At 44.8% G+C, this 25955-nt stretch overlaps 1 protein-coding gene and 1 non-coding gene across 3 annotated transcripts in view; both read left to right on the top strand.

Annotated features, from left to right (window-relative positions):
- Positions 1-641: 641 nt before the first annotated feature.
- Positions 642-25955, top strand: part of USP46 (ubiquitin specific peptidase 46) — a 77273-nt gene continuing 51959 nt past the window's right edge. Inside the window, exon 1 of one of the 2 annotated variants that reach the window (XM_070372391.1) lies at positions 642-822. In XM_070372391.1, coding sequence (XP_070228492.1) covers positions 787-822 — 36 coding nt within the window. In that variant the 5' untranslated portion in view covers positions 642-786. Of the gene's footprint in view, positions 823-3307; positions 3338-25955 lie in introns of those variants that run through there. The other variant, XM_070372392.1, reaches the window with a different exon arrangement.
- TRNAY-AUA (transfer RNA tyrosine (anticodon AUA)) lies at positions 5356-5427 on the top strand. The gene has a single exon. It is a non-coding gene; the product is annotated as a tRNA-Tyr (tRNA).

Genomic DNA, 25955 nt, shown 5'->3' with positions numbered 1-25955 from the left:
TGACCCCATTTACTTCGTGGGTCCCCGCCGGTGCCATCTAGCTGGAAACCCGGGGACAAACGAAAAGTTGGACGTAGTCACCCCTGCCCCTTGCCTCCTCCACTCGCCCGAACGTGAAAACGCGGGGCTGCTGCGGGCCGCGCGGCCGGAAAGAACAAGTGAAGAGAGAAAGCGGCCCCGAGTCTCCAGCCCGCGCGCTGCACCTTCCGCCGGCCGACACCCAGCGCGGGCTCGGTCCTCGCTTCCCGGGCGGCGCCGCGGGCCGGAGCTGGGCGGAGGAGGCCGCCGGCGCGGACGGGTCCGCCCGGGGGACAGGCTGCAGCTGCGCGAGCCCGGGCCTGGCCGCGCTTTCTAGCCGGTTCGGAGTGAAGCAGGACGCCGAGAAAGAAAAAAAGAGAAAAGCCGAGCCAGGGCGGCAGGCGGAGGCGGGAGGAGGAGCCGCGGGGACCCGGGCCGGGTCGGGGCCGGAGCGCTCGGGGCGTGCGGGCTGCACGCGGCGCTCGGGCCGCCCCTCCTCCCGGCGCAGCCGGCCGCGGCCCAGGCTCCCTCGCTCCGCCACTCCCCGCCCCTCCGCTCTCCCGCCCGCCTCCCGCCTTCCCCGCCCTCCCCGCCTCCTCTCCTCCCTCCCGGCCTCCCTTCTCCCAGCCAAACTGAAAGCCGGACCCCAGGCCGCCTCCCCGCCGCCGCCGCCGCCGCGCCCGGCCTCCCCGCGAGCGCTCCACCATGGCCGGTCCTGGTTTCCCCTTGTAAAGATGGCGGTGCGGGATCGCTGTAACCTTTAGACTAATGACTGTCCGAAACATCGCCTCCATCTGTAATATGGTGAGTGGTCGCCGCCGCCGCCTCGAGGGTCGAGCCCCAGGCGCGGGGAGACGAAGAATGGGAAACCCGAGCTGCACGCCCGCCGAGCGGCCGGTGGGGGTGGGGGCGGCGGGGGCCGCGCGGCGCCGCCAGAAGTTCCCGGCCCCCGGGCTGGGCGGGCCGGTCGCGGCCCGGAGAGCTGCCGGGGGAGGGGCCGGGAGCCCCCCGCCCCCTTCTCGGCCCCGGGACCCGGGAGCCCGCCCGCCCGCGCGTCCCTGCGCCGCTGCGCCTCCGCCCTCGGGTTGCGGTGAAGCGTCTTGGGGGGAGGGGGTAGGCCGAACCCGGACGTCCCGGGGGACCAGGTTGGAGGAGAAGCTGGGGTGGCGGGGGACGCCCACCATGTTCTTGCCGAAGATAAAGCCCTGCCGGACTCCCTGACCGCCCTTGTCTCATTTTTGAGTTCACTCTTTTAAACTGTATTTAAGATTCACTTTGCAGAGGCAGTCGGTGTGTCTGGAGAAATCTGAAATGTGATAGAGCTGTAAAAAAGTGCAAAATTGTGGTTAGGGAAGTGAACTTCTACCTGGTTTGGGAAAGAACGGTCATTTGTTGTGGATGCCTCAGTTTCCCCATCTGTGAAAGGGGGACAAGGTCATAAAGCAGTGACATTTAAAGGGCCGCCTGAGGGCATGGAGGAGGTCTCCAGGGTTATCCTGCCTGATTAACTGTAGACCCAAGTGTGGACCGGTGGGTGTGGACGCAGCAAGAGGACACTGCTGGGCTCTGGTGAGGACGGGGCCCATGACATCGTGTCCACTTTAATTTGTATTTCTCCCATTGCTTTGCCTTCTGCAGGAACAACCTCCAGCCCTTGGGTCCCCAGGGTGCCTCCTGCTGGTACCTCCACTTGTCAGAGCCTTGGGGAGCAAGGCTTGCCCCCTGGAGTGAGGCACTGCCTTCCTGTGCAAGATGAGAGGGTGTGTGCTTTGCCTCGCCTGTCCAAAGACCACCCCCCACCCCGCCCCCATTCTGTCTCCCCTCCCTCCAGCTGGATGGAACACATGCTCTTTTAATGCCAGTTTGGGGAAACCTCTCTCAAGCTAATAACACAGGCCGCTAAAGGGAATCTGAGGAGGCTTGATTGAGAAGCCTGGGAGTAAGGTGATCTGGCTGCCCTTCCCCCATCACCGAGCTTTTAAAATCTTCTGTCCCACATTCCCCTGCAAGATTAACACATGGGAAAGGAGCATTAAGGAGCCATGTGTTACTCAGGGATGGAATCAAGACCTACTGGGGCTGGCTTCAGTGTTCAGTGCTCTTGGACGTGGCTACTGCTGTGGTGGGCAGAGCAAAAGCTGGGCCTTCCCGGAGTGACAGCTGCAAAGATACTGGCGCAGGACCAGTTAAACGTGGTGGGTGGCTCCTGGCGGGTTTCCATTTCCTCTCTGCCTTCTCCACGCGGAGACAGGCCCCCTGCTCCCTCCTGTCGAGTGGCATTAATGTTGCTTGGTGCAGTGAAAAGGTGATGCCTTTCTTCTCGGTTTCTCTGTCTTCTAAGACCAGCTCCTGAGGGGAACTGTGAAACCAGAGCAACTCTAACACTCTCTTTCGTGCCTCCTGGGGTGGCTTTGGGCTTACAGGGCAGTGAAGCCGTCCGTGGTGGTGTTCCTGCCCTGCTTGTGTGTGGTGACACCTCTGTATTGGAGCAGGCTGGAAACTTGAGAGCTAGCGTGTGCCAAGATGAAGCCAGCCCCCAGCTTTTTTTCTTTTCTGCCCTCAGTGTAGCTGGGGCTTCTTGGCACACCTGAGCAGAATGTCACAACCTGTTTCCAACAAAACTCAGCTAGAGAGGCAAGCTTCAGGGCAGACATGAGAAGAGTGGGCTGTGGAGAGTTGACACCTCATGTGAAGTCCTTAAAAAGGCACCGAACTTAGGATCATCACCCAAGTGAGATGAGGAATCAATTCACAACTCGGGAGTTGTACATTCTGATATGGACCCTGTGCCTAGAGTAGGGGATATGAAGAGTTTGGGCTGTAAAGTCAGGCTTCCTGGGTTCAGGGTTCGAACGTATACTAGCTTTTTGTCCCGGAACCAGTTGCTCTCTCTCCTACTTTCCTTATGTACAAGAAGGGGATGATAATGGTTCCTACCTCATGGGACTGTTGTATTAAAGGAGTTACTGAGCCTACCATGTAGCAAGTACTTACTGAGTATCAGGTGTTGATGATCAGATTCATCTTTCTCATTATTATGTCACCTTCAGTTGTTTAAAGTACAATGTCTTTTGGACCTGATGTAAGCAGCTGCTAAGATAAATGTTTATGCAGACCAAGCCCTTACAGGGAGACTGGGGTGGGAGTCCTTAACCCCTCCCCCTTATAAAAGGCTGCTCTGGTGCCCTGGTCCCTCCCAGTCTTGCTTCCCACAGAGGAGGCTCGGTGATGAGGAGACTGCTGTGTTTTCACTTGTTCAGACATACAGTTTCATTGGACCTCCCTTTAGATTCTTCACTCAATGATGAATTGTTTCCAGGTAGGTCTTCTGTGGGTCTCTCCTCACCACTTCTTTTCTCTCTGGGGGGCTCTAACTGATGCTTCCCAGTCCCAACTCCATTTGATCCCAAATGGAGTTGTAGTAAGAAGAAGTGACAGTTGCTTCTTTTTTTTTTTTTTAAAGCAGGTCATCTGGCATATTTTAAACAGGCTGATGTGTGTCACAGAAACAGTGATAGAAGATACATCCTTCTAGGTAAGGCTTGTGCAAACCAGGACCTAGTACTGAGTCTGGATTTGTTTCATCCAGCAGACAAGAAAGGACCCAGCAGAGCAGGAAAAACCTTGTTGCAAATCCTTGTGTGATTGAGAAATAAACACCTTCTCTTTCCCCCACACTTCTTGTGCCAGTTTTAGATAGAGGGGTTGTGGAAAATACTCCCATCCCTCTACTTGTCTTTTACCCCCGAGGTTTTATTGTCCATTGGCAGTTTAATGTGAGTTCCCGTTTGTTTTAATTTCACTTCGTGTGAATTCCTGCCATAGTGATTCTTGATCAGCTTGCTGAGGGCTTGTCACCTTAGCTACACAGCGTGTCTGGTTCAGAGATAGTAAAGCTTGTTTGGCTGGTATGTTGTAATTTTTTAAATGTATTAGCTGCTACCAAGCATGAGGAAATGTCCCTTGTTGATAGTCTTCTGATTTTGGCCAGGCTAATGGATTTAAGTTCTGTAAGTGAAAGGTTTTTGGGAGGTAGATTTTCTGTTTGAAAAGCCTGAGGAATTTTCTAAAGAGGAAGCATTTGTTAATAGAAACCAAATGTGCCCTCTAGAAATGTGACTTGTATGGATGCAGATTGGCCTAAATCATCAAATCTTAATTTCATTTGTGAATAGTGCTGTAAAATATTCCATGAAAGAAATGCCGTGTGTCAAATAGATCACGTTTTGTTCCTGGAAATGGCCATCTGTTGAGGATCTCTGTGTTAGTGTTGGCACATATTATGTGCAGGTGTGTAACTGAGTGAGGGGAGTCGCTGTCCCCAAGGAACTCAGTGGTTTCTTGTGGGCATAACATTGGTAAAGATGAAACTATCTCAATACAGTGTGGTATCCACACGGATAAAGATTGAGCAAAATCTCAGAAGCAGTACAGTAAACTGATGATCACAGCAGGATGTTTCTTTAATTTGCATTTGATTCAAGTTTGATTCTTTTATTTTCTATGATTGTAGTCAGAAGAGCTTAGAACTGAAGTCTATGCTATTGGGTGTCTCTCCAGCTAAGCTTGAGTCTGATGGTGCCATTGAACAAATTGTTGTGTTTCTTGGGACTGTAGTTTCTTTCTCAACTTGTAGAACTAATGTGTATGTATATTTGGTTGAAAGAAACTTCCTTAGTGAGTAGTAGTTCTTAGACTCTTTCCTTGAGTACTTAACTACTTTGTTTGAAACTGTGTTGAATTTACCAGATATTACCATTTCAGCATCCATTGAACAACCCCAGGATGCTATTGGGCACCACTGTGAGTGCCAGATTTCAATTCTTTTAAATAGAAGTCACCTCGATATGAAGGAAAAATAAAATTACTAGAAATTTGTAATAAAGCTGGAGGACATTTATAGAAATCATTTTATATTGGAAAGTCAGTTACTTATTTGAGGCAGGCATTTTTAGAAGTTGAAAACAGTTTTTAAACATTATTTAAAAATATGTAAAACTCAAAATTTGAGAGAAGAGATGACTGTGTCTCTTCCTCTGTTACTCCTTCCCATTGCAAAGATAATTGGAGACTCTGAGTTAATGAATCAGCTAGGAGAGGTTAAGGTCATGTTGTGAGCATCTACACTGATAATCGTCAGATTTAGAAATTGCAGCCTGAAGTGGGCTGGGTTAATGTTTAAAAAAACATTCTGTTCTTCTGGCTTCTTAGGTCTAACATGAAGGAGTTTGTGTTGGGTCAGGACCTGACAATTAGGTCTACAGATTCTTCTCTGTTTCTCTTGGAATCATATGGGAAAACAAAGCTGAAAGCCAGTATTTTGTTAGAATTAAATCTTCCCTGGTGGCTCAGATGGTAAAGCGTCTGCCTATAATGCGGGAGACCCAGGTTCAATCCCTGGGTCGGGAAGCTCTCCTGGAGAAGGCAATGGCAACCCACTCCAGTATTCTTGCCTGGAAAATCCCATGGATGGAGGAGCCTGGTATGCTATAGTCCATGGGGTCGCAAAGAGTCGGACAGGACTGAGTGACTTCACTTTCACTGAAGACTGTGATACCCGCTTCTGGATATCAGCTTTGTGTGTTCCAGTTCACCCAAACAATAAAACCTAGTTATTTTTCAGTAATGTGGAATTTTGGTGTGTTTGGGTAGCAACTGAAAGTTTTTATTCTCTTGAGCAATTAAGAGAAAACTCCCTAAATTTCTCTAAACAAGAAAGTTCACATGTCTTTTTTCACCCTACACTGGGCCTAGTCTGTCTAGTTAGTTTTAATGAGTTGAAGTTTTATGATGGTATTGAATTCTTTGGTATCATCAGAAAGGTATCTCTCGGTGGTTTTATCTCTGGCCTACCCATGGAGCCAGCCCAAAGCAAACCAACTGGGAGAGTTGTAGAAGTTAACTTTGAGTCTAGTTAACTTTTCTGGCCTAAATATTTTAATGCAGTTTCTTATAATAAACCTTCGTTTGTGGTGAAACCCAATGCTCATTTAAGGGTTTGAAAGGCCTTGCCGATCTTTTCAAAGAAGAGGCCACCCAAAAAATGAACCAGGAAAAAAATGTCTTCAGGCAAATAAATTCTGTGTCAGCACTAAAGGCTGTTTGGAATGTTTCTGTTCTGGGATTGTGGCTTAGAATTTTGGGGGTGTCACAAGTCCTCTATATGGAATTTTGCCACAATTGTGAGAATGATTTTTTGCCATGGATAGTTTGAAGAGGGAGAGAGGAACGCTATTGGTTGTTTTAGCTTTCCATTCACAGGTCCAACTTTCCTTCTCCCCATCAAGTTCTGATTCTGCTTTCAGAACCTTCAAATGCTTTCAGGTAGCTCAGACGTGGGACTGTCTTTCTGCTGCTGCTGCTGCTGCTAAGTCGCTTCAGTCGTGTCCGACTCTGTGCGACCCCAGAGACGGCAGCCCACCGGGCTCCCCTGTCCCTGGGATTCTCCAGGCAACAACACTGGAGTGGGTTGCCATTTCCTTCTCCAATGCATGAAAGTGAAAAGTGAAAGGGAAGTCGCACAGTCATGCCCGACTCTTAGCGACCCCATGGACTGCAGCCTACCAGGCTCCTCCATCCCTGGGATTTTCCAGGCAAGAGTACTGGAGTGGGGTGCCATTGCCTTCTCTGAAATTTCAGGCATGCAGAAAAATATGGAAACTAATAGAGTGGCCACTCAGTGTCTACACCCTGTGAAGAAATAAAATATTACAAATATGAGTGAGCATTTCCCCATCCCCTTGCTACCAGACAGTGACCGCTGTTCTGAATTTATCATGTGTTTATCATGTGTTTCTACACCTTTCCTAGATATGTAGGTATTCATACACTACATATTGTATTGCTTCCTCACGTTTTAAACATGCTCTTGTAATACTGAACAACTTCAAAGTTGCTTTTAAGTTATGATTTTGAGGTTTATTGATGCAAGCATGTAATCTAGGTTGTTTTTAACTACTGTATAATATTCCATCACACAGATGGGTTATATTTATTCATTTTTCCGTTAGTTTTAGAATTTTGTCTGTGTGCCGTGACAGTTTGGAACTTGTCTCCCTCTGCGTCTGTTCAGTTTTTCTCTGTGGTGTACCTACCTAGAAGGGAAATTGTGGGTCAGAGGAAGTGGGCATCTTTGACTCTAATATATGACCTGATTTCTCTTCAAAGCAGTTGTACCAATTTACATTCCATCTGGCAGGTTTGGGAGTTTCAGTTGCTTCATGTGCTTGCAGACACTCAAAATTATTAAAGTTTTGCCAGTCTGATGGGTGTGAAATGATATCATTGTGATTTAAAATGTGCAATTTCTAATTTTCTAATGAGGCCATCTTTTCATGTGTTTGTTGTGCTGTTTTTTTAAATTTTATTTTCAAAAATTGCTGATTGAAATATAGTTGATTTACAGTGTTGTGTTAGTTTCAGTTATACATATGTGTGTACACACACACACATTATTAGGAATTCCCAGATGGCTCAGTGGTAAAGTATCCACTGCCGGTGCATGAGACGCAGGAGATGCAGGTTCAGTCTCTGGGTGGAAAAGATCTCCTGGAGGAGGAAATGGCAATCCACTCCAGTATTTTTGCCAGGAAAATTCCATAGACAGAGGAGCCCGGCAGGCTACAGTCCATGGGGTTACAAAGAGTCAGACAGGACTGAGTAACTGAGCACGCACTTGGCACGCGTGCACACACACACACACACATACATACATACATTGTTTTCTATTTTCCATTATAGGTTATTATAAGATATTGAGTATAGTTCCCTGTGCTGTGTGTAGTAGGTTCTTGTTGGTGATCTATTTTATATACAATAGTGGGTATATGTTAATCCCAAACTCTTAATTTACCCTCCCCCCAACATGCACACACACTGTGCTGTGGGTTTGTTTGTTTGTTTTTTTGGCTGCATATGTGGGATCTTAGTTTCTTTACCAGGGTATGAACCCAGACTTCTGATTGTGGAAGTGCTGAGTCCTAACCCCTGGATCTCCAGGGAATTCCCTATACTGGATTGTTTTTAACCCCAGGGGCTCCAGAGAGGTTTTCCAGGGCATGAAAGTCAGACTGTGGTATTGGTTTTGTTTGCATATAGGGAAATAGAAAATGAAGGGGAACATGGGGGAGGCTGAAGGAAAAGTCAAGAAAGATAAGGATGGAATGGAAGATACTCAGATCAAGGAGATGTTAACAAGATGTGGAAAACTTGTAGCAAAAGGACTATAGGGTAGAATGAAGATGGTCCTAAGAGGAGAAATTTGGCATCTCTTAACTCTGCTAACCATTTCTGTTTAATTGAACCTGGCTCTGGTGTCAGGGCCAGCAGCAAGGCTGGATCTGTGGAGCTTTCCTGTTTACCCAGTTGCTTTTTGAAGTTGTTTTATTTAGAAAAGCAGTGTGAAGTTATGTTCTTCCTGAAATACGTTTCTTTGTCCTTCAGGGTTAGATACACTGTGCGGGAAACCAGTTTTCATCAGGATCTGCTTGCATATACTTGTGGAATTATGATCTCAAGCATTTAGGAAACGTCCCCTGCACCTTAATTTTCAGAGTATGAAGCAATGTCACCTTATGGTGACGTACCAGACACATATGTTTTTAAAAATTTGAGTAATAGTAACTTAAAAAAATATACTTGAGTGGTTCTTCAGTGTACAGTTGCACCCATGGGTGCATTCTTTTATTAAAAATTCAGCCTCTGGGTTTCTGCCCTCAGAGATTTTGATTAAGTAGGTCCAAGGCAGGAAACCTGGAATCTGCATTTTAATAAATACTCCCTCTCCTTCTCACTCCCTCTTCCTTGTATTGCTGGTGAACTGAGGATCACAGTTTGAGAAATGTTTCTTTCCTTGGGTAATACTTACCTTTGGCTCCTGAAAAAAAATATATAGCTTGTAGAAACTATCTGCCACGTGAAAGTTTTTTTTGTAATATATATAAAATTATTTAAGGAAGTAATTTAACTTCAGGAGCTATAGATCATTGCCATTCTATAGATGTATTTCCTGATATTAAACAGCTAGAGTTGTATTGCTTCATGTTCTTAGAACAGGGATTCCTTACCCTGACTATATATTACATCCCCTGTGAAGCATTTGAAAGAATTTTAAAGAAATTAAATCACAAAACATTAGCACCCAAAAATGTATGGGGAAAAAATGTAATTTAGTATATATTAGATACCCAAATTCTAACCTTCAGATTTAGCAGACTTTAATTGTATTTGGTTAAGATCTTTTTTCAGATCTACTAAGTACCTTAGAAAAAACCACTAACCACCACTTTCTCTTTCCTCTCCCCTCCTCCTAGAACTAGCCATTTTCCTGAAGATGGTGTGTGTTTGCCATGCATGTCTTTATGCTTCATATTTATGAATCCATATATGGCATGTATAAAATTATGTAGCCTTTTGGAACTATCTTTTCCCCCTCAACAATTCTATTCTAGAATATATCAACACGTACAGGAGACACAGGAGATGCAGGTTTGATCCCTGGGTTGGAAAAATCCACTGTGGTAGGAAATGGCAACCTACTCCAGTATTCTTGCCTGGAAAATTCCACAGACAGAGGAACCTGGCTTTGAGTCCATGGGGTCTCAAAGAGTTGGACACGACTGAGCACACATACATCTATTTTCTATTTGTTTATGCATCCTGTGGGCTCTTTAACAGTATTCTTTATTTAACCATGGTTTACTTGTTCATTCCCTTATCTAGAGACAGTTGAATGGTTTCCCAGATTTCTGTCTGGAAGCATTGCTGCAGTGAGTGTTCTTGTTCCCGTCTTCTTTGCACACATGCTTCCATTTCTCCAGGATATAGTCCTGGAAATGGAAATGCTGCTCTTAGGATACGCTTGCCTGCAGCTTTCCTAGATACTGTCAACTTATTCTCCAAGGTAGGTGCATGAATTGGAGCTTTTCTGATAAGCAGCATCTAGGGTTTCAGTCTCAGTTTCTGACTGTATAGAGATGTAGGTGGGTCTGGGATGGGGTTTAGGCATCTGCTTTTTTTTTTTTTGCCTTTTTTTTGTTAAGTGCCACCTTTGATTATGGTGAGCACCCAAGGTTGAAAAACCACTATGTTAGACTGGCAACCCATGAGGGCAGGACCTGTGCTTATGTTATTCACCGTGGATTTCCCAGCATTCAGCACAGTGTAGTAGATGCACAAAAAATAACTATTGGATAAATGAATGAAGAGATGCAGCGTGGGAGAATGGAAGGACTGCCTTGCAGTAAAGCAGTGCTCTTCAGATTGTCTTGTCCCCAGAAATTACCTGGGGAGCTTGTTTAAAATGCAGATTCTGATCCAGTATGTCAGGAGTGGGCTGACATTTTGCCTTTCTGGGGCCCTCTCTCGTGACCAGATGCTCTTGGTTTGGGGAGCACACTTAAGACCCTAGGAAGAAAAGGAAAACAAATTTTTTTTCCCCCATACAACTCTAAAGTGGAGCAGTTTGGGTTTGAAATCCTGCTTGATAAATCTCAGAGCCTGTTTCCCCATCTCTTTACAACACAAAAAGACATGATGAAAAACCCTCCTCACAGCTTTTTTTTTTTTTTTTTTTGAGAATCAAAGGATATCTCGCTTATGGAAGCATTTTGAACCATGATGCCCTCACACATATTACTTTTCATAATTCTCTTTTAGTGAATTGAACATTTTCTTTAGTTTGATCAAAGCACAGAGCTGTTGACATTGCAGGAGCCAGTGGGATCCTTTAACTCTGACCTGCCATCTACATTTAGTGGGCATGTGGGGAACAATAGGATTGGACAAAGAGGTTGGGCAAGAGCAGAGGCAACATTCACCAGATGGTGCAGTTCTGACTGCGGGCGCTGGGGAAGTGGGGTTCCTTCTCACTGTTTCTGGGGCGACAAGGGCTAGAGAGAGGTCACAGGTCTCTCCCAGTTGGCTCTCCAGTTTGTTGGCCAGGTCAGATACTTAGAGAGGGCACGCTCAAAATAATTACCTGGTATTAACTGGTCTACTATACGTGTAATCAGAACTATTCAGGGTCAAACCTTGATAGAAGGTTTCAAGTTGCTTTGGTAACAGGGGTCCTGCCTCGGGCATCTGAGCGAGGCTGGGTGGTGTGAAGGGCAGATGAAAATGAAATAAATACAAATAAGGCGACATTCAGAAGCCATGTGTGTTGTGTGCTGGAGTATTCCTGAGTTTCTCTTCCTCTAGATAAAAACGGTGGGTTGGATCCACTTCCTTAGACCCATGATTCGTGAATGTCAGTTTGTTTTCCTTCATGGTTTTCATTATATCTGTGAACCACCTGAACTTATTTATTTAGCAGTTGTTCTTAAATCTGTTCAGCTTCTTTTAATTCAGTCTCATTTTGTGCTAAGACATCTGTGAAGTAATGGGTTTGATGAGCTAGTTATATGCTTTTTAAATACATATCAAGTATAATTGCTAAAGTTAAAAAAATGTTCATATTCGTGCCACCTAAGATTATTTCTCCTTCTTTGGGCATTCATGGTCTGTGGTTTGGGAGACATTGGCTCAGAGAAGAAGTTCTTTATGGTGGTTCATGTAACTGGCTCTTGGAGTGACACTGTTAAACTGGTTTGCAGGTTGTGGGCTGGTGAGCTTCCTCCAGAGACAGGTCAGTGTGTGGATGGGATCTGGTTGGTTAGGTGTGAGAGCTCTCCATGCTCCACCCTCTCAAGAGACTCTGCTTCTCATCCACAGGATGTGGGTCATGAGAGCACCTCCCTCCCTGGGGCATTGCGGGGCGTAAGTGGCATCATTTGTGTGTAGTGCTTAGCCCAGAACCTGGCCATTTTATTTTATTGCTGTTTTCTTCTACTGCCCCCTCCTTCCGACTAGCAAAGGAATCCACAGGATGTAGTGTAAAGAGCCCTGAACTTGGGATCCAAGGTCCTGAGTTCCAGTCCTGATCCTGCTACTTTGTAGCTTTGTGATGCTGGGCAGGTGAGTTAGGTCTCTGGGTCTGTAAGATGCTAAGAGCCATTCCTTCTGGTGAGTAGCGCTAAAGAAAGAGATGAGCAGACTTGTAAACTCACTAGGGCTTCCAGTCAGAGGCAGGCCTGGGGAGGGGACGTGCATGGAGCGGACAAAAGGAGGAAGAAGCTGTGATTTCCTACTGAGATGTTGGAAGACACAGGGCTGCTGGTGTGTGGCAAAGCTTTTATAATCATCAGTCAGGATGCTGTGTTTTCCCTTTCCTAGTAACAAGCACGCGTGATGCAGTAAACGATTTTCAGTCATCTGATAAGCCAACAAACATACCCTTTTGTGTTATCTGGTGTACAGAGGCATTCTTAACAAAAACATGAAGTGGCTAAGCTCAGTTTCTTTCTTTTTAAAAGTTTTGAAATAAAGTTTTTGAAAAGGGAGTATGAATTACTGGTAGAAAAAAATTTCAGATTGTACAAAAGGATATACTGTGTTGCAGTTATGTCCACCCTCCGATTCTTGTCTGTGGCATTCATCAGTATTTGCCATTTCTTCCTCTTGTATTCAGTGATGTCTTCTTATGCATATACAAGCAAGTATGTTGTTTCTCTCCTAGTTTTTAAAAACACAAATAGTGCTTGTAGCATATACGGAACAGTCTGGACCTGCCCTTTGCTTTTTGTATCTTGGAGTGGGGTCTGTGCCACTGTGTGAAGAGCACCCTCATTCTCTTTTTATGGCTGCAGAGTATTCAGTTGCCTGAACGTATTGAATTCACTTAACCAGCCCCTACTGATGGGCATGGAGGTAGTTTTCCATGCCTTTTTTACAAACAAGGCTGCAGGGAACAACTTTGTGCCTACATCATTTTGTGTATATGGGGGTGTATCTGTCAGCTGACTTCCTTGCTGTGCATCTGTATTTGTAACTTTGATGAGTTTTGCCAAATTGCCCTCTACTATCAATGGGTGCGACTGTTGCTGCCCCAGCCTTGCCAAAGTAGGGTGCTATCCAAAAGCCTTTTGATCTTTGCCAATAGGAGGGAAATGGTGTCTTAGTATATTTTTAGTTTGCATCTCTCATATAAAGAGTGAGCTTGAGCAGCTATTCACACATTTCAGAAAACAAGCTCAATTTCACTCAGCTGTTTTGCTGTTGGCAATTATTTTCCAAGTCTGTAGGGAAGGACCAGTTTTATTTTTATTTTCAATCTGTCACAGACTGATATTTCTGTAAACTACAATAAAAAATTAATTGCAAAATGGAATAAAAACCCCAAAGATACATAAAACACCAACTCTAGGTTGTTTTTTTTTTTTTTTTTTTGTCGTTTTTGTTGTTGTTACTAAACTCAACAGAAAGGAAATTACTCTGTGCGTTCATTATACGTGTTTTCAGTTTCTGAACTTTGCTCCTGGCAGAGGGTTAATAACACTTTGAGTAATGCTGCTGGGAAGACCTCCTTGTTCCCTCTGCTTTCTCCCATTGCAACACTGTCTGGGAATGGGGGAGGAGTCCACAGAATTTTGTATTTTATGTTTCATAATGAGTACATTACAGGGTGTTTCCAGTGCACTTGACTAAAGTATCTCTGAGAGGGCAATACTGATTCAAGGGCAGGAGTCTGTGCTGTCAAGTGGGGGTACTGGGTTTTAAAGACCTTGAGCTTGCGCTAGAGAGAGTGAGGAAAGTACTTGAGGTCACCCTATTAATTAAATTTGCAGAGTTGGCCTCTTTGACCAGGATTCCTGTGCCACCTGATGGTCAAGGAGGTAACTCGGTGCCTTTGCAGAACTTTGGATTTAGAATGAGGTTCTTCCACAATTCTGAAACACTCATGTGTTCATTGCAGCAGTATTTACAACAGCCAGAACATGGAAGCGACCTAGATGTCCATCGACAGATGAATAAGTTGTACATATATACAGTGGAATGTTACTCCATAAAAAGGGATGAATTTGAGTTGGTTTTAGTCAGGTGGGTGAATTTAGAGCCTGTTATACAGAGTGAAGTAAGTCAGAAAGAGAAAAACATGTATCTTATATTAATGCATATATACGGAATCTAGGAAAACTACTGATGACCCTAATTGCAGGGCAGCGATAGAGATGCAGACAGAGAACAGGCTAGTGGACACAGCTGGGGAAGGAGAGGGTGGATGAACTGAGGGAGTAGCATGGGAACATACCCATTACCATATGTAAAATAGACAGCCAGTGGGAATTTGCTCTGTGACAACCTAGAGGGGTGGGATAGGGTGGAGGATGGGAAGGATGTCCAAGAAGGAGGGGACATATGTATACCTATGGCTGATTCGTGTTGATGTATGGCAGAAACCAATACAACATTGTAAAGCAGTTATTCTCCAATTAAAAATAAATAAATTTAAAATAATAATAAAGCGAAAAAAAGAAGGAGGTTCTTGTTTCTAACTCACTGAATTCAGGGACTGGATAAATAGTTTCTCTTTCCCATTCTGCTGGAAGACAGACCCAGTCCCAGTTTTCTTTGTTCTACTTTTGAGTTGAAATTTTGCCTTTGCCTGAGGACTTTGTTGTGCTGTCTCTAGCCACGAGAAGAATTGTTTCACAGGCCGGAGTCTCCCGCTGCTCTTTACTGTCCTTCCTATGACGATTTGGGGTCATTATGTATCCCAGGGTCGTCGTCTTCAGTTACAGGCATTTTTGCTTCTGTGTTATGGTCATTAAGTGAAGTCACACTGAGGTTTTTTTCCAGCATTGTTTCTCCCTCCCCAGAAAGGCATGGAAGTGATATGCTCTCCTGGTGTAGAATGAAAATGCCCATCACTGCCTTCTCCTGAATGCCTTTTTCCTTGGGGGAGTCTGGAGGGAGGTGCAGGAGCACTGTTGAACCGGGAGTTGGCATTGTGATGGTAAATAAGATTGTGGGTTTGCAGCTGACCTCTGCCTCATACTAACACTTGACCTTGGCAATTTACTGAACCTCCGTTAACTTCATTTCCCTTACCTATGAAATGGAGGTGGTGAGTCCGAGTGAGTGCCTTGTCTGGAGGGAGAGTGTCGGTATTGCTCAGTGGGACCAGGTGACGTGTCTGTTCTCTGAGGAGGACGGATGGCATCTGAACTCCTCTGGGTACAGCGCACTGGTGGTTAGGTGATGTGTGAGGGCCAGCAGCCAACGAGGATGCAGTCAGAACCAGTCATGGCCCTCTGCCCAGACCCTCCATCTGCAGCTAAGGAATTACTCAAAGTCTGAATGGGTAGATCATTTTCCCTGCCTTGTGGTCAGAAGCTCAGGCTCTGGAGCCGAGTGGCCTGGGGTTGAGTCCTGGCTCTGCCCTTACTGGCGGAGTGGAATGGGACAATAAGTGGAATGGCTTTGGCTGGTTGACAGTGGAGTTGATGAGTACAGAGGTGTGAAATTTTCTGAACCACAAGCGGCACATACTGCTTATTACCCTTTTACCAAGTTGATTCAGTCAGCAACTTTAGTAAGTGCCTTTTCATGTCAGGTGTTCTGTAGGGTCCAGGTAGACCCATCAGACACAGTCCTGTCCTCAGAGTTTATGGTCCAGTGTAGGACTTGGCAGGGTTGTTGGTAAAGGGCTGGATGGTAAATACTTTAGGCTTTGTGGGCCACGTGTCTCTGTCGCAGCTACTCAACTCTGCTGTTGTATTGTGAAAATAGCTACAATAAGTAAATGAGTGGTCACGGCTGTGTTCCGATAAAACTTTATTTACAAAAACAGTGGGCCACATCTGGCCCAGGGACTGTCATTTGCCAATCTGTGGTCCAGTGGGAAGACAGATGTTAAAGACATCAGCCCCAAATAAATATATTATTACAGATTATGATTAGTTGCATGAAGAGTGACACAGGATTCTGTGAGAGGGAAGGGTCAGAGAAGATAGCTTTGAAGAAGTGATGGTAAAGCCAAATGCTAAGGAGGGGTGGTGAGGGTTGGGGGAGAGGGGACAGAGCTGAGGGGCCAGAGAACTGGCTGCACCAGTTCTGAGCCAAGAGGCACAGAATTGCAGTCCGCATTTATGTCTATATAGAGGCATGACAGAGGCTTTGCCACTTTCTTTGGCTAAGAAAAAAAATGACAAGTTTTTCCCCTGATACATAATTCACACCATTTCTCCCCACTTACCCCTCCCAAATAGTCCCAGTACTGAGAGATAAGCTGTATTAATATATTAACATGTTTTATTCTGAATACTTCTGGTGGGTCCTTTCTCTCTGGCTTCCTTTTCTTTTTTTAATTGTCAATATCTATCCATGTTAGGGAAGTAAGAATGCACGTTATTCCATTATTAGATGTAAAATGGTTTACTCCTTAGAACTCATTTCTACTTTTTGATCTTGTTTTTGCTTTCTCCTATTTTAAACAGTAATATTTTCTTTTACTATTATATTTGACTGGGTAAAAATTCACAGCCTGAAACTATTTTGGCAAAAAAAAATTACTACCTCTTGATTACATCTCAGGTTTCTCCTGATTTTCAACCTAAGTTTTATATATTCTTTAAATTGGTTGCAGCGTTCTGTGGTGATTTTACAGAGAAGGATACCTGTGTTCCTCATTCTAGAATATTTGGAGTGGTGCCTCAGAGGTAGGGGATTAGATCTCTTAACTGTGACCTCTTCTTTTTCCTCAGGTTTTTATTCTTACGGCTCTGGGGCTCTGAGGGGACCCTATGACCTTGAGAGTCAGTGTGGTATAGTGCTTGGGAGCCTACACTCTGGAGCCAGATGGTGTGAATTAAAACCTAATTCCAGTATTTATTATCTGTGTGAACCTGGATGAAGTTATTTACTCCCTCTGTATCTCAATTTTCTTATCTTTAAAATGGAAACAGTAATGATATCCACCTCATAGAGTTATTGTGAAGATTAAAATGAGTAAAATATACCTTAAGTCCTCAGAGCAGTGACTGGACACAGTGTTATTTTTTGTGTTATCTATTAGTATTACTAATTATGATTGGAAGCCAGTGACTGTAATCTGTCCTTAACCATCTTTGAATTCTGGCAGTTGGCACCTGACTCATCCTGAGATCTTGAGTAGCATCACTTTATTTACTTATTTTTATTTCTCATTTGTAATTTTAATTGAAGTATTGCTATTCATTTTTAAGTCCTTCCTTATAAGCACCAAATTTTAATATCTATGTCAATTTTGGTGGCGGGGGAGGGGGGAGAAACTCTATCAAAAACTTCCTTCCAGAAGAAAACATCACTTCATTTTTGCTTCACTTTCTCCTTAAGGCTCTACGAAAGACCTTTTGTCATCAGAAGTCTGGGAATTCTAGTCCTTTTGAGAATTTGTCCTCAAAATACTTTTGTACTTTGAAACACACTTGTTAGGTAAAATAGCCCTTTTTTGAATGTCTACTTTAAAAGGTCGTTTTAGCAACAACATTCCCCTCTCCTGTCATGTATTTTATTTTATTTATTTATTTATTTTTTAAATACTTTATTGGCTACCAATTCAAGTTTGGGACTTAAGCCACAGTATACAATAACAGTATAGATCACAAGTCCCTTGAAAGTCTATGATCCGATAGATTAGGTTAGTACTTCTAATTCCCAAGGAGTTATGAAATGGTCAAAGAGACCGAAAAGTTTGACCGAGAAAGGAGAGTTCGGTCCACAGGCTTTGCCCATTTCTGGTCGGTTCCCGAAGGAGACATTGGGTGCCTCTTGGCATTGGCAGGTCGGTATAACGCCCCGACAGGTTTCTGACATAAGCCGTATGAGATCACCGTGGAACCGCAAAGCGGGGCTTCTTCCTTGCTTCACGCAGGGCATGCCATTCATTCACACAAGCATATGGTAGAGTTAGTAAAGCACAGCAGAAAATGTGTTCTCTAAGAGAACAAAGAACTAAAGCTCCAAGCATCCTTACCTTGTCCTGAAGGATCCCGGACGAGCCCCCAAGATGAAAGGTTGTTGTTGAATCACGCGAATACACCGGGATTCTTGGCCCCCGGAGAAGAATTCAATCCGGGGCCAGAGACGAGGCTTGATCGTTCAGAGCTTTTGTGTAATAAAGTTTTATTAAAGTATAAAGGAGATAGAGAAAGCTTCTGACATAGGCATCAGAAGGGGGCAGAAAGAGTACCCCCTGTCATGTATTTTAATTCATGGTTTATAATCAGCGACTTACTCTCTGTGTACTTAGAATTCTTATGTGTTCTTTGGGGCCTTTCTGTACTTTGTACAAACTTGAAAGAGATCCTGCATGCCTTAGGATGCAGAAGAGTAGGCTGCCTTGGGGTGATCTTGAGAAGTAGGTTTATGTTTATGATCTTAGGTGTTGGTTTTTTTGATCTGTATAATGGTCTAGCTGATCTTCAAGGCCCCTTCCTGGTTTCTATTTTCAGTTTAGGCTCCTGCATAATATACAATGTTCTTTTTTTTTTCTTTAAGTTTTATTTGGCTGCTTCTTGTCTTAGTTGTGGCATGTGGGATCTTAGCTGCAGCTTGAGGGATCTAGTTCCCGACCAGGGATGGAACCTGGGCCCCCTGCATTGGGAGTGCAGAATCTTAGCCACTGAACCAACAAGGGAAATCCTTCATGGACTTTGCTAGATCTTGCAGTGCCATTGTTCTGATTACAGCCTCCTGGGCAAGAATCTGTCTTCATCCCCTCTCCCCTGAGGGAAGCCATTCTAACTTGTTTTCCTATAAGCTGCTTTTAAAATTGCTTTAGAAGAATTGCCTTTCTTTATACATCTCATACGTTTATGATTCATTCTTCCCGAGTTGTTGTTGTTGCTTCTGTGTTTTTGTCGCATCCCTTGGCAGCCACACAAGTGCTTTCAGACATGCTGTGAAGAGCTAGCATTACAGTCTTCTTGTTGGAACTTGTCCCAGCCCAGATTCTATTTTTAATAAACTGCGGTGCATTGTTTTCAAAGGTTACCACGTTTCTTACCGATGTAAATGAAAACTCTGTTTCTTATACCCGCACACCCTGTGACTTACTGCTGTGAATCAGTTTTTCGTTCAGTATCTGGTCAGTTATTCTCAGTGCCCCGTTTGCCTTTTGTGTCATTATGCTGGGTGCCACTGATCAAAGTGCAGACTTGGGTTTACAATGCATCTTGCCATTTACTTAGTGCTGATAATGTTCCTTGTTTTGCTTGATTTCCTCTGACACCCTGAGCCACAGGCAGGCTGAATATGAGCAACCCCACTTCTAACCCAGGAAACAAAGACCAAGAGAGAGGACGTGCCCGAAATCAAAAGGAAATTCATACTGGGGGGAACAATGGCCAAATACAACTGTGAGGTGTGTGCTGTGGGTGTTCGATCACTGGTCTGCAGGATATTAGTTTGCTAACTTTCATTACATTTTTTATGACAAAGATAATATGTGCTCATAGTTAAAAATTGGAACAGTTGAAAAAACAAAAAGCCCCTTGGTGGGCTTCTCATCTGCAAGCCATTCTCCTAGACACTGGTTCAGTGCAGTTCAGTTCAGTTCAGTCGCTCAGTCGTGTCTGACTCTTTGTGACCCCATGAATCACAGCATGCCAGGCCTCCCTGTCCATCACCAACTCCCGGAGTTTACCCAGGTTTATGTCCATTGAGTCTGTAGCCCCCAATCCCTCCCAGCATCAGGGTCTTTTCCAGTGAGTCAACTCTTTGCATGAGGTGGCCAAAGTATTGGAGTTTCAGCTTCAGCATCAGTCCTTCCAATGAACACCCAGGATTGATCTCCTTTAGGATGGACTGGGTGGATCTCCTTGCAGTCCAAGGGACTCTCAAGAGTCTTCTCCAACACCACAGTTCAAAAGCATCAATTCTTCAGAGCTCAGCTTTCTTTACAGTACAACTCTCACATCCATACATGACCACTGGAAAAACCATAGCTTTGACTAGACGGACCTTTGTTGGCAAAGTAATGTCTCTGCTTTTGAATATGCTATCTAGGTTGGTCATAACTTTCCTTCCAAGGAGTAAGCGTCTTTTAATTTCATGGCTGCAGTCACCATCTGCAGTGATTTTGGAGCACCCCCAAAATAAAGTCTGACACTGTTTCCACTGTTTCCCCATCTATTTGCCATGAAGTGATGAGATCAGATGCCATGATCTTCCTTTTCTGAATGTTGAGCTTTAAGCCAACTTTTTCACTCTCCTCTTTCACTTTCATCAAGAGGGTCTTTAGTTCTTCTTTGCTTTCTGCCATAAGGGTGGTATCATCTGCACATCTGAGGTTATTGATATTTGTCCTGGCAATCTTGATTCCAGCTTGTGCTTCTTCTAGCTCAGCGTTTCTCATGATGTACTCTGCATATAAGTTAAATAAACAGGGTGACAATATACAGCCTTGATGTACTCCTTTTCCTATTTGGAACCAGTCTGTTGTTGAATGTCCAGTTCTAACTGTTGCTTCCTAACCTGCATATAGGTTTCTCAAGAGGCAGGTCAGGTGGTCTGGTATTCCCATCTTTTGAAGAATTTTCCACAGTTGATTGTGATCCACACAGTCAAAGGCTTTGGCATAGTCAATAAAGCAGAAATAGATGTTTTTCTGGAACTCTCTTGCTCTTTCCATGATCCAGACACTGGTGACAAGTGTTAATGTTTTCTCAAGTATTCTTTCTGGAATTTCCATTAGAGCACAGATGTTGAAGGCAGGCTCTGGCTGCTCTGTCCCTTTGTGTCCCTCAGGTATGTAGTTGTGCTGTGGACCAAGAGGGCTCAGTGTCTGTTGCTTGGATGGAGGACGTTTCCAGTAATTGTTCTGTACACACGTTGGCTCACTCACATGTTTTTACTTATCGTTGTATCTTGGACAAATTTTCACAGCCATACCTATGGAGTAGCTTTGCTTTTTTTAAGTAGCTATATGGTATTCTGTCTTATTTATTACTGTAATTATTTAACCAGTTAAATTATTTCTTGGAGAAGAAAATGGCTACCTACTCCAGTATTCTTTCTTGAAGAATTCCCTAGACAGAGGAGCCTGGCAGGCTACAGTTGATGGAGTCACAAATAGTCAGACACGACTGAATGACTAACACTAAATTATTTCTTTTTTCTGTTAAAACCGTGCCAGGGAGGACCATTGCATGCTGACTGTTATTTCAGTATCCTTTTTCCATTTCTAATTTTGGTGGCTCATCGCTGCTCAGGAGCACGTTTGCCAAGTTCCCCTGGCAGCTAGGTGTGGCCGCGTGGCTGGGAGATGTTCTGGCCATCAAGATCTTGAGAAAACGTGATGTGTGACTCTCAGGAACTTTTTTGTAAGGGAAGGACATATCTCTCTCCTTCTTGTCTGTTTGCCCCGGCAGAGGTTCGATGATAGGGGACTGGAGTGGCCATGTTGGTTCCTAAGATAGACTCTTGAGGATGACAAAGCAACAAGTTAAAAGGAGCCTGTGTCCCTAGCCCTGCAGAGCTGCCATTTCAGACCTGCACTGCTTCCTTCCTGTGAACACTTACGTGAAAGAGAGAAAGAAACTTCCATCTTGTTTTAAGCCAGGCCTGGTTCATTTGGGGCCTGGATACAGGCTCTGTATCTTTTCCACCTGTGTGAGTATAGATGTGGAACAAATTGCAGGGCTGAAGGACATGCTCATTTAAAGTTTTGATTTACATTGTCTAATTGATCTTTAAGTATCTGTCATCATCATCTCATGAAACATTCCCCATGATGTCTATGTCCTTTTATTGTACAGAGATCTACATTTAACATAGAGAACTCCAAAATCTGTTAAGGTTGCACAAAAATTCATGTTACCAATGGAAAATGCTAGCATGTGAACCAAGAGTTTGGTTCCAAGGGTCAATACTAGTAACATTCTGTATCCATAGGAAGGAATTTCTAGGATGGGCAGGGAGAATGGGGAAGTGGTTGAGGGTACCACTTGTACCCTCACTGAGCCTCACTGAACAATAGATCTGGAGAGTGCACGCATCCATGTGTGCACCCATGTCCAAATGATCATGGATATGGAAGCAGTTCACACACCCTTGACCATTCCCATCCAGGCATCCATCCAACCATTCATCCATCCAGCCACTCATTCATCCATCCATCCATTTACCCACCCAGCAGGACTGGGCCTGCCCTGTGCTAGTCACTTAGTACTGTACTTGCAGGATTAAATAGGTTAAACATAGTCTTTGCTACCATGGGACATATAGTTTAGGGCGATGGCACCCCACTCCAGTACTCTTGCCTGGAAAATCCCATGGACGGAGGAGCCTGGTAGGCTGCAGTCCATGGGGTCGCGAAGAGTCGGAGATGACTGAGCAACTTCACTTTTCACTTTCATGCATTGGAGAAGGAAATGGCAACCCACTCCAGTGTTCTTGCCTGGAGAATCCCAGGGACAGGGGAGCCTGATGGGCTGCTGTCTGTGGGGTCGCACAGAGTCGGACGTGACTGAAACAACTTAGCAGCAGCAGATATTAATAATCATGCAAATAACAATTGGCATAAATACTGTAAGGGAGACAGTATGCTATGAGTGGAGGGTGGAGGTTGTTGGGGAGGGGGGTATGTCAATTTCGTGTTGCTACAGTAAAATAGTACCACAAATTTAGCAGCTTTTTTTTTTGGCCGTACTGTGTGGCATGTGGGATCTGAATTCCCCAACCAGGGATCCATCCAGTGCCCCCTGAAGTGGAAGCACAGAGTCTTAACGACTGGACCACCAGGGAAGTCCCTTAGCAGCTAAAAATGACAAGGGTTTATTCTCTTGGAGCTCTGGAGGTCAGAAGTCCTAAAATCAAGGTGTTGGCAGGGCTGCACCGCTTCCAGAGGTTCTACAAGAGCACTTTCCATTGTCTAGGGCCTGCTGCATTCCTTGGCTCAGGGTGCATTCCATCTTCAAGGCCAGCAGCATAGCATCTTCACTTCTCTCTCTCTCAACTCTGCATGTGTCATCATGTCTCCTCGCTGACTGTGATACTCTTGCCTCCTCCTCATGAGGACCCTTGATGACACTGGGCCCACTCAGACCATCCGGGATAATCCCCCCATCTCAAGCTTCTTAAATCAGTCATGTCTGCAAAGTCCCTTTAGCCACACTGGGTCATCGTTACTGCGAGGGCTTTTCTCTAGTTGCGGCGCATGGGCTTCTCTTTGTGGCGGCTTCTCTTGTTGCGGAGCACAGGCTCTAGGTGCGTGGGCTTCAGCAGTTGTGGCACATGCGTTCAGTAGCTGCAGCTGCCAGGCTTTAGAGCACAGGCTCAGTAGTTGTGGCACATGAGCTTATTGGGTTTTGGGATCTTACCAGACCACAGATTCTTTACCAGTGAGCCACTAGGGAAGCCCCAGATCTGTATTTAAAAAGAACAGTTTTGCTGCCACATTGACAGTGGGGTTAAGGCCAGCAAGGTGGATGTTGAATGCCATTTAGGAGGCTGTTTAAATTCAGGTGAGAAATGGTGGTGGCTTGGTCTCACTGGTGGCTGGAGGTTAAAGAGAAGCGAAAGGACTTGAGAGATTTAAGGAGAGGCAATCAGTCAATACTCAGTGATGAATGAGTGTTGAGCCGGGAGTGGGATGTTGGGCCTGGCCCTGAGGTTTGTAGAAGGAGCTGGAAGGAAGGTAGCATTGTCATGGACTAAGTGGGGAAACACCAGGAAAAGATTGGATTTGAGGGGAAGGAGAAATGAAAGCTAGGGCTTGGGGTAGAATGACTTTGAGGGTCTGTGAGACAAGCAAGTGGAAATGTGTATTCATCGTACCTGAATGAGCTCAGAAGTGAGCTTCCAGGGATGAAGGTAAAGAGTTGGAGGTGTTTGGCACATAGCTGCTGATTAAAGCCTGGTTATTATCTGGACCCTCCACAGAGAGGCATGGAGGGAGTGAGGAAGACCTCAGACAGTGGCTGGGGAGAGCTAGCAGCTGTGTGCACCGTCCAGAGTTGACCATGTGTGGAGTGCATCAAGGGTAGCCTCCAGAAGGGGCTATTTTGAGGAGAGATGGCAAGGGGAGAAAGCAGAGGCAGGTCTCAATACGTATTATGGAAAACTTCAAACAGTGTATTGATTTCTTCTTGCTGCTGTAACAAGTTACCATAATCTTAAGTGGCTTAAACAGTACAAATTTATTATCTTATAGCCTCAAGGTCAGAAGTCTGAGCTGAGTTTCCCTGAGCCAAAATGAAGGCAGTACAGTGCTGTATTCTTCCTGGAGGTTCTAGTGGAACCTGCTTCCTTGTCTTTTAAGCTTCTAGAGGCTGCTTGGTTCTTTGGTTCCTGGCCCCTTCCTCCACCTACAAAGTCAGCAAAGGCATGACTTACACATCATATCACTCTCATTGGTTGTCCTGCTCTGTCTCCCCCTTTTAAGGATGCTTGTGATTACGTTGTGCTCAACTGGATGGTCCAGGACAATCCCCCTATTTTTGGTCAACTGATTTGCAAATCAGTTCTGCAATGTAAATTTCCCTCTTCCATGTAAGGTGATGTCATCACAAGTTTGGAGAGTAATCACAAGTTTTGCCCATGTCATCACAAGAGGACATGGGCATCTTTGGGAGACCATTACCCTGCCCATAATATCTGTAAAGGATAAATGGGATGGTATAATAAGCCCCATGTACCCACGCTCAGCTTCAACAGCAGAGTTTTATCCCCACCCCCCACCTCCCACTTCTCCCCACTGGATTATTTGAAACAACTCTTAGAAATCATCTGATTCATTTGTAAAATGTTTCAGAATAGATAGTTGTTTAAAGTAGTTTAGCTGTGAAGAGAAGGTGAGAGAGGATGGGGACTGGGGAGATGTGGGAAGAAGATGTGTGTATATATTTTCACATGAGAGACATGTAGGCATGTTCAGTTCAGCAGGGCAGGATCTAATAGTGCAGGAGCGATCGGCCTTGGATGAGAGCGAGATCTCCGTCATTGACAGGGAGGCATGTAGGTTTGAAGGGTTCAGTTCAGTTCAGTTCAGTTGCTCAGTCGTGTCCGACTCTTTGTGACCTCGTGAACCGCAACACGCCAGGCCTCTCTGTCCATCACCAACTCTCGGAGTCCACCCAAACCCATGGCCATTGAGTTGGTGATGCCATCCAACCATCTCATCCTCTGTCATCCCCTTCTCCTCCTGCCCTCAATCTTTCCCAGAATCAGGGTCTTTTCAAATGAGTCAACTCTTTGCATCAGGTGGCCAAAGTATTGCAGTTTCAGCTTCAACATCAGTCCTTCCAGTGAACACCCAGGACTGATCTTTAGGATGGACTGATTGGATCTCCTTGCAGTCCAAGGGACTCTCAAGAGTCTTCTCCATCACCACAGTTCAAAAGCATCAATTCTTCAGAGCTCAGCTTTCTTTACAGTACAACTCTCACATCCATACATGACCACTGGAAAAACCATAGCCTTGACTAGACAGACCTCTGTTGACAAAGTAATGTCTCTGCTTTTTAATATGCTGTCTAGGTTGGTCATAACTTTGCTTCCAAGGAGTAAGCGTCTTTTAATTTCATGGCTGCAATCACCACCTGCAGTGATTTTGGAGCCCCCCAAAATAAAATCAGCCACTATTTCCACTGTTCCCCCATCTATTTGCCATGAAGTGATGGGACCGGATGCCATGGTCTTAGTTTTCTGAATGTTGAGCTTTAAGCCAACTTTTTCACTCTCTTCTTCACTTTCTGCCATTAGGGTGGTGTCATCTGTATATCTGAGGTTATTGATATTTCTCCTGGCAATCTTGATTCCAGCTTGTGCGTCCTCCAGCCCAGCGTTTCTCATGGTGTACTGTGCATATAAGTTAAATAATCAGGGTGACAATATACAGCCTTGACGTACTCCTTTTCCTATTTGGAACCAGTCTGTTGTTGAATGTCCAGTTCTAACTGTTGCTTCCTGACCTGCATATAGGTTTCTCAAGAGGCAGGTCAGGTGGTCTGGTATTCCCATCTCTTTCAGAATTTTCCACAGTTTGTTGTGATCCACACAGTCAAAGGCTTTGGCATAGTCAAAAAAGCAGAAATAGATGTTTTTCTGGGAGTCTAATTAAAAAAGCTCCTCTCTGC

The sequence above is a fragment of the Bos mutus genome, chromosome 6, assembly GCF_027580195.1.
Source record: "Bos mutus isolate GX-2022 chromosome 6, NWIPB_WYAK_1.1, whole genome shotgun sequence".
NCBI lineage: Eukaryota > Metazoa > Chordata > Mammalia > Artiodactyla > Bovidae > Bos > Bos mutus.
Note: the sequence above shows the minus strand (reverse complement) of the source record. Positions and strands in the feature narration are given on the sequence as shown.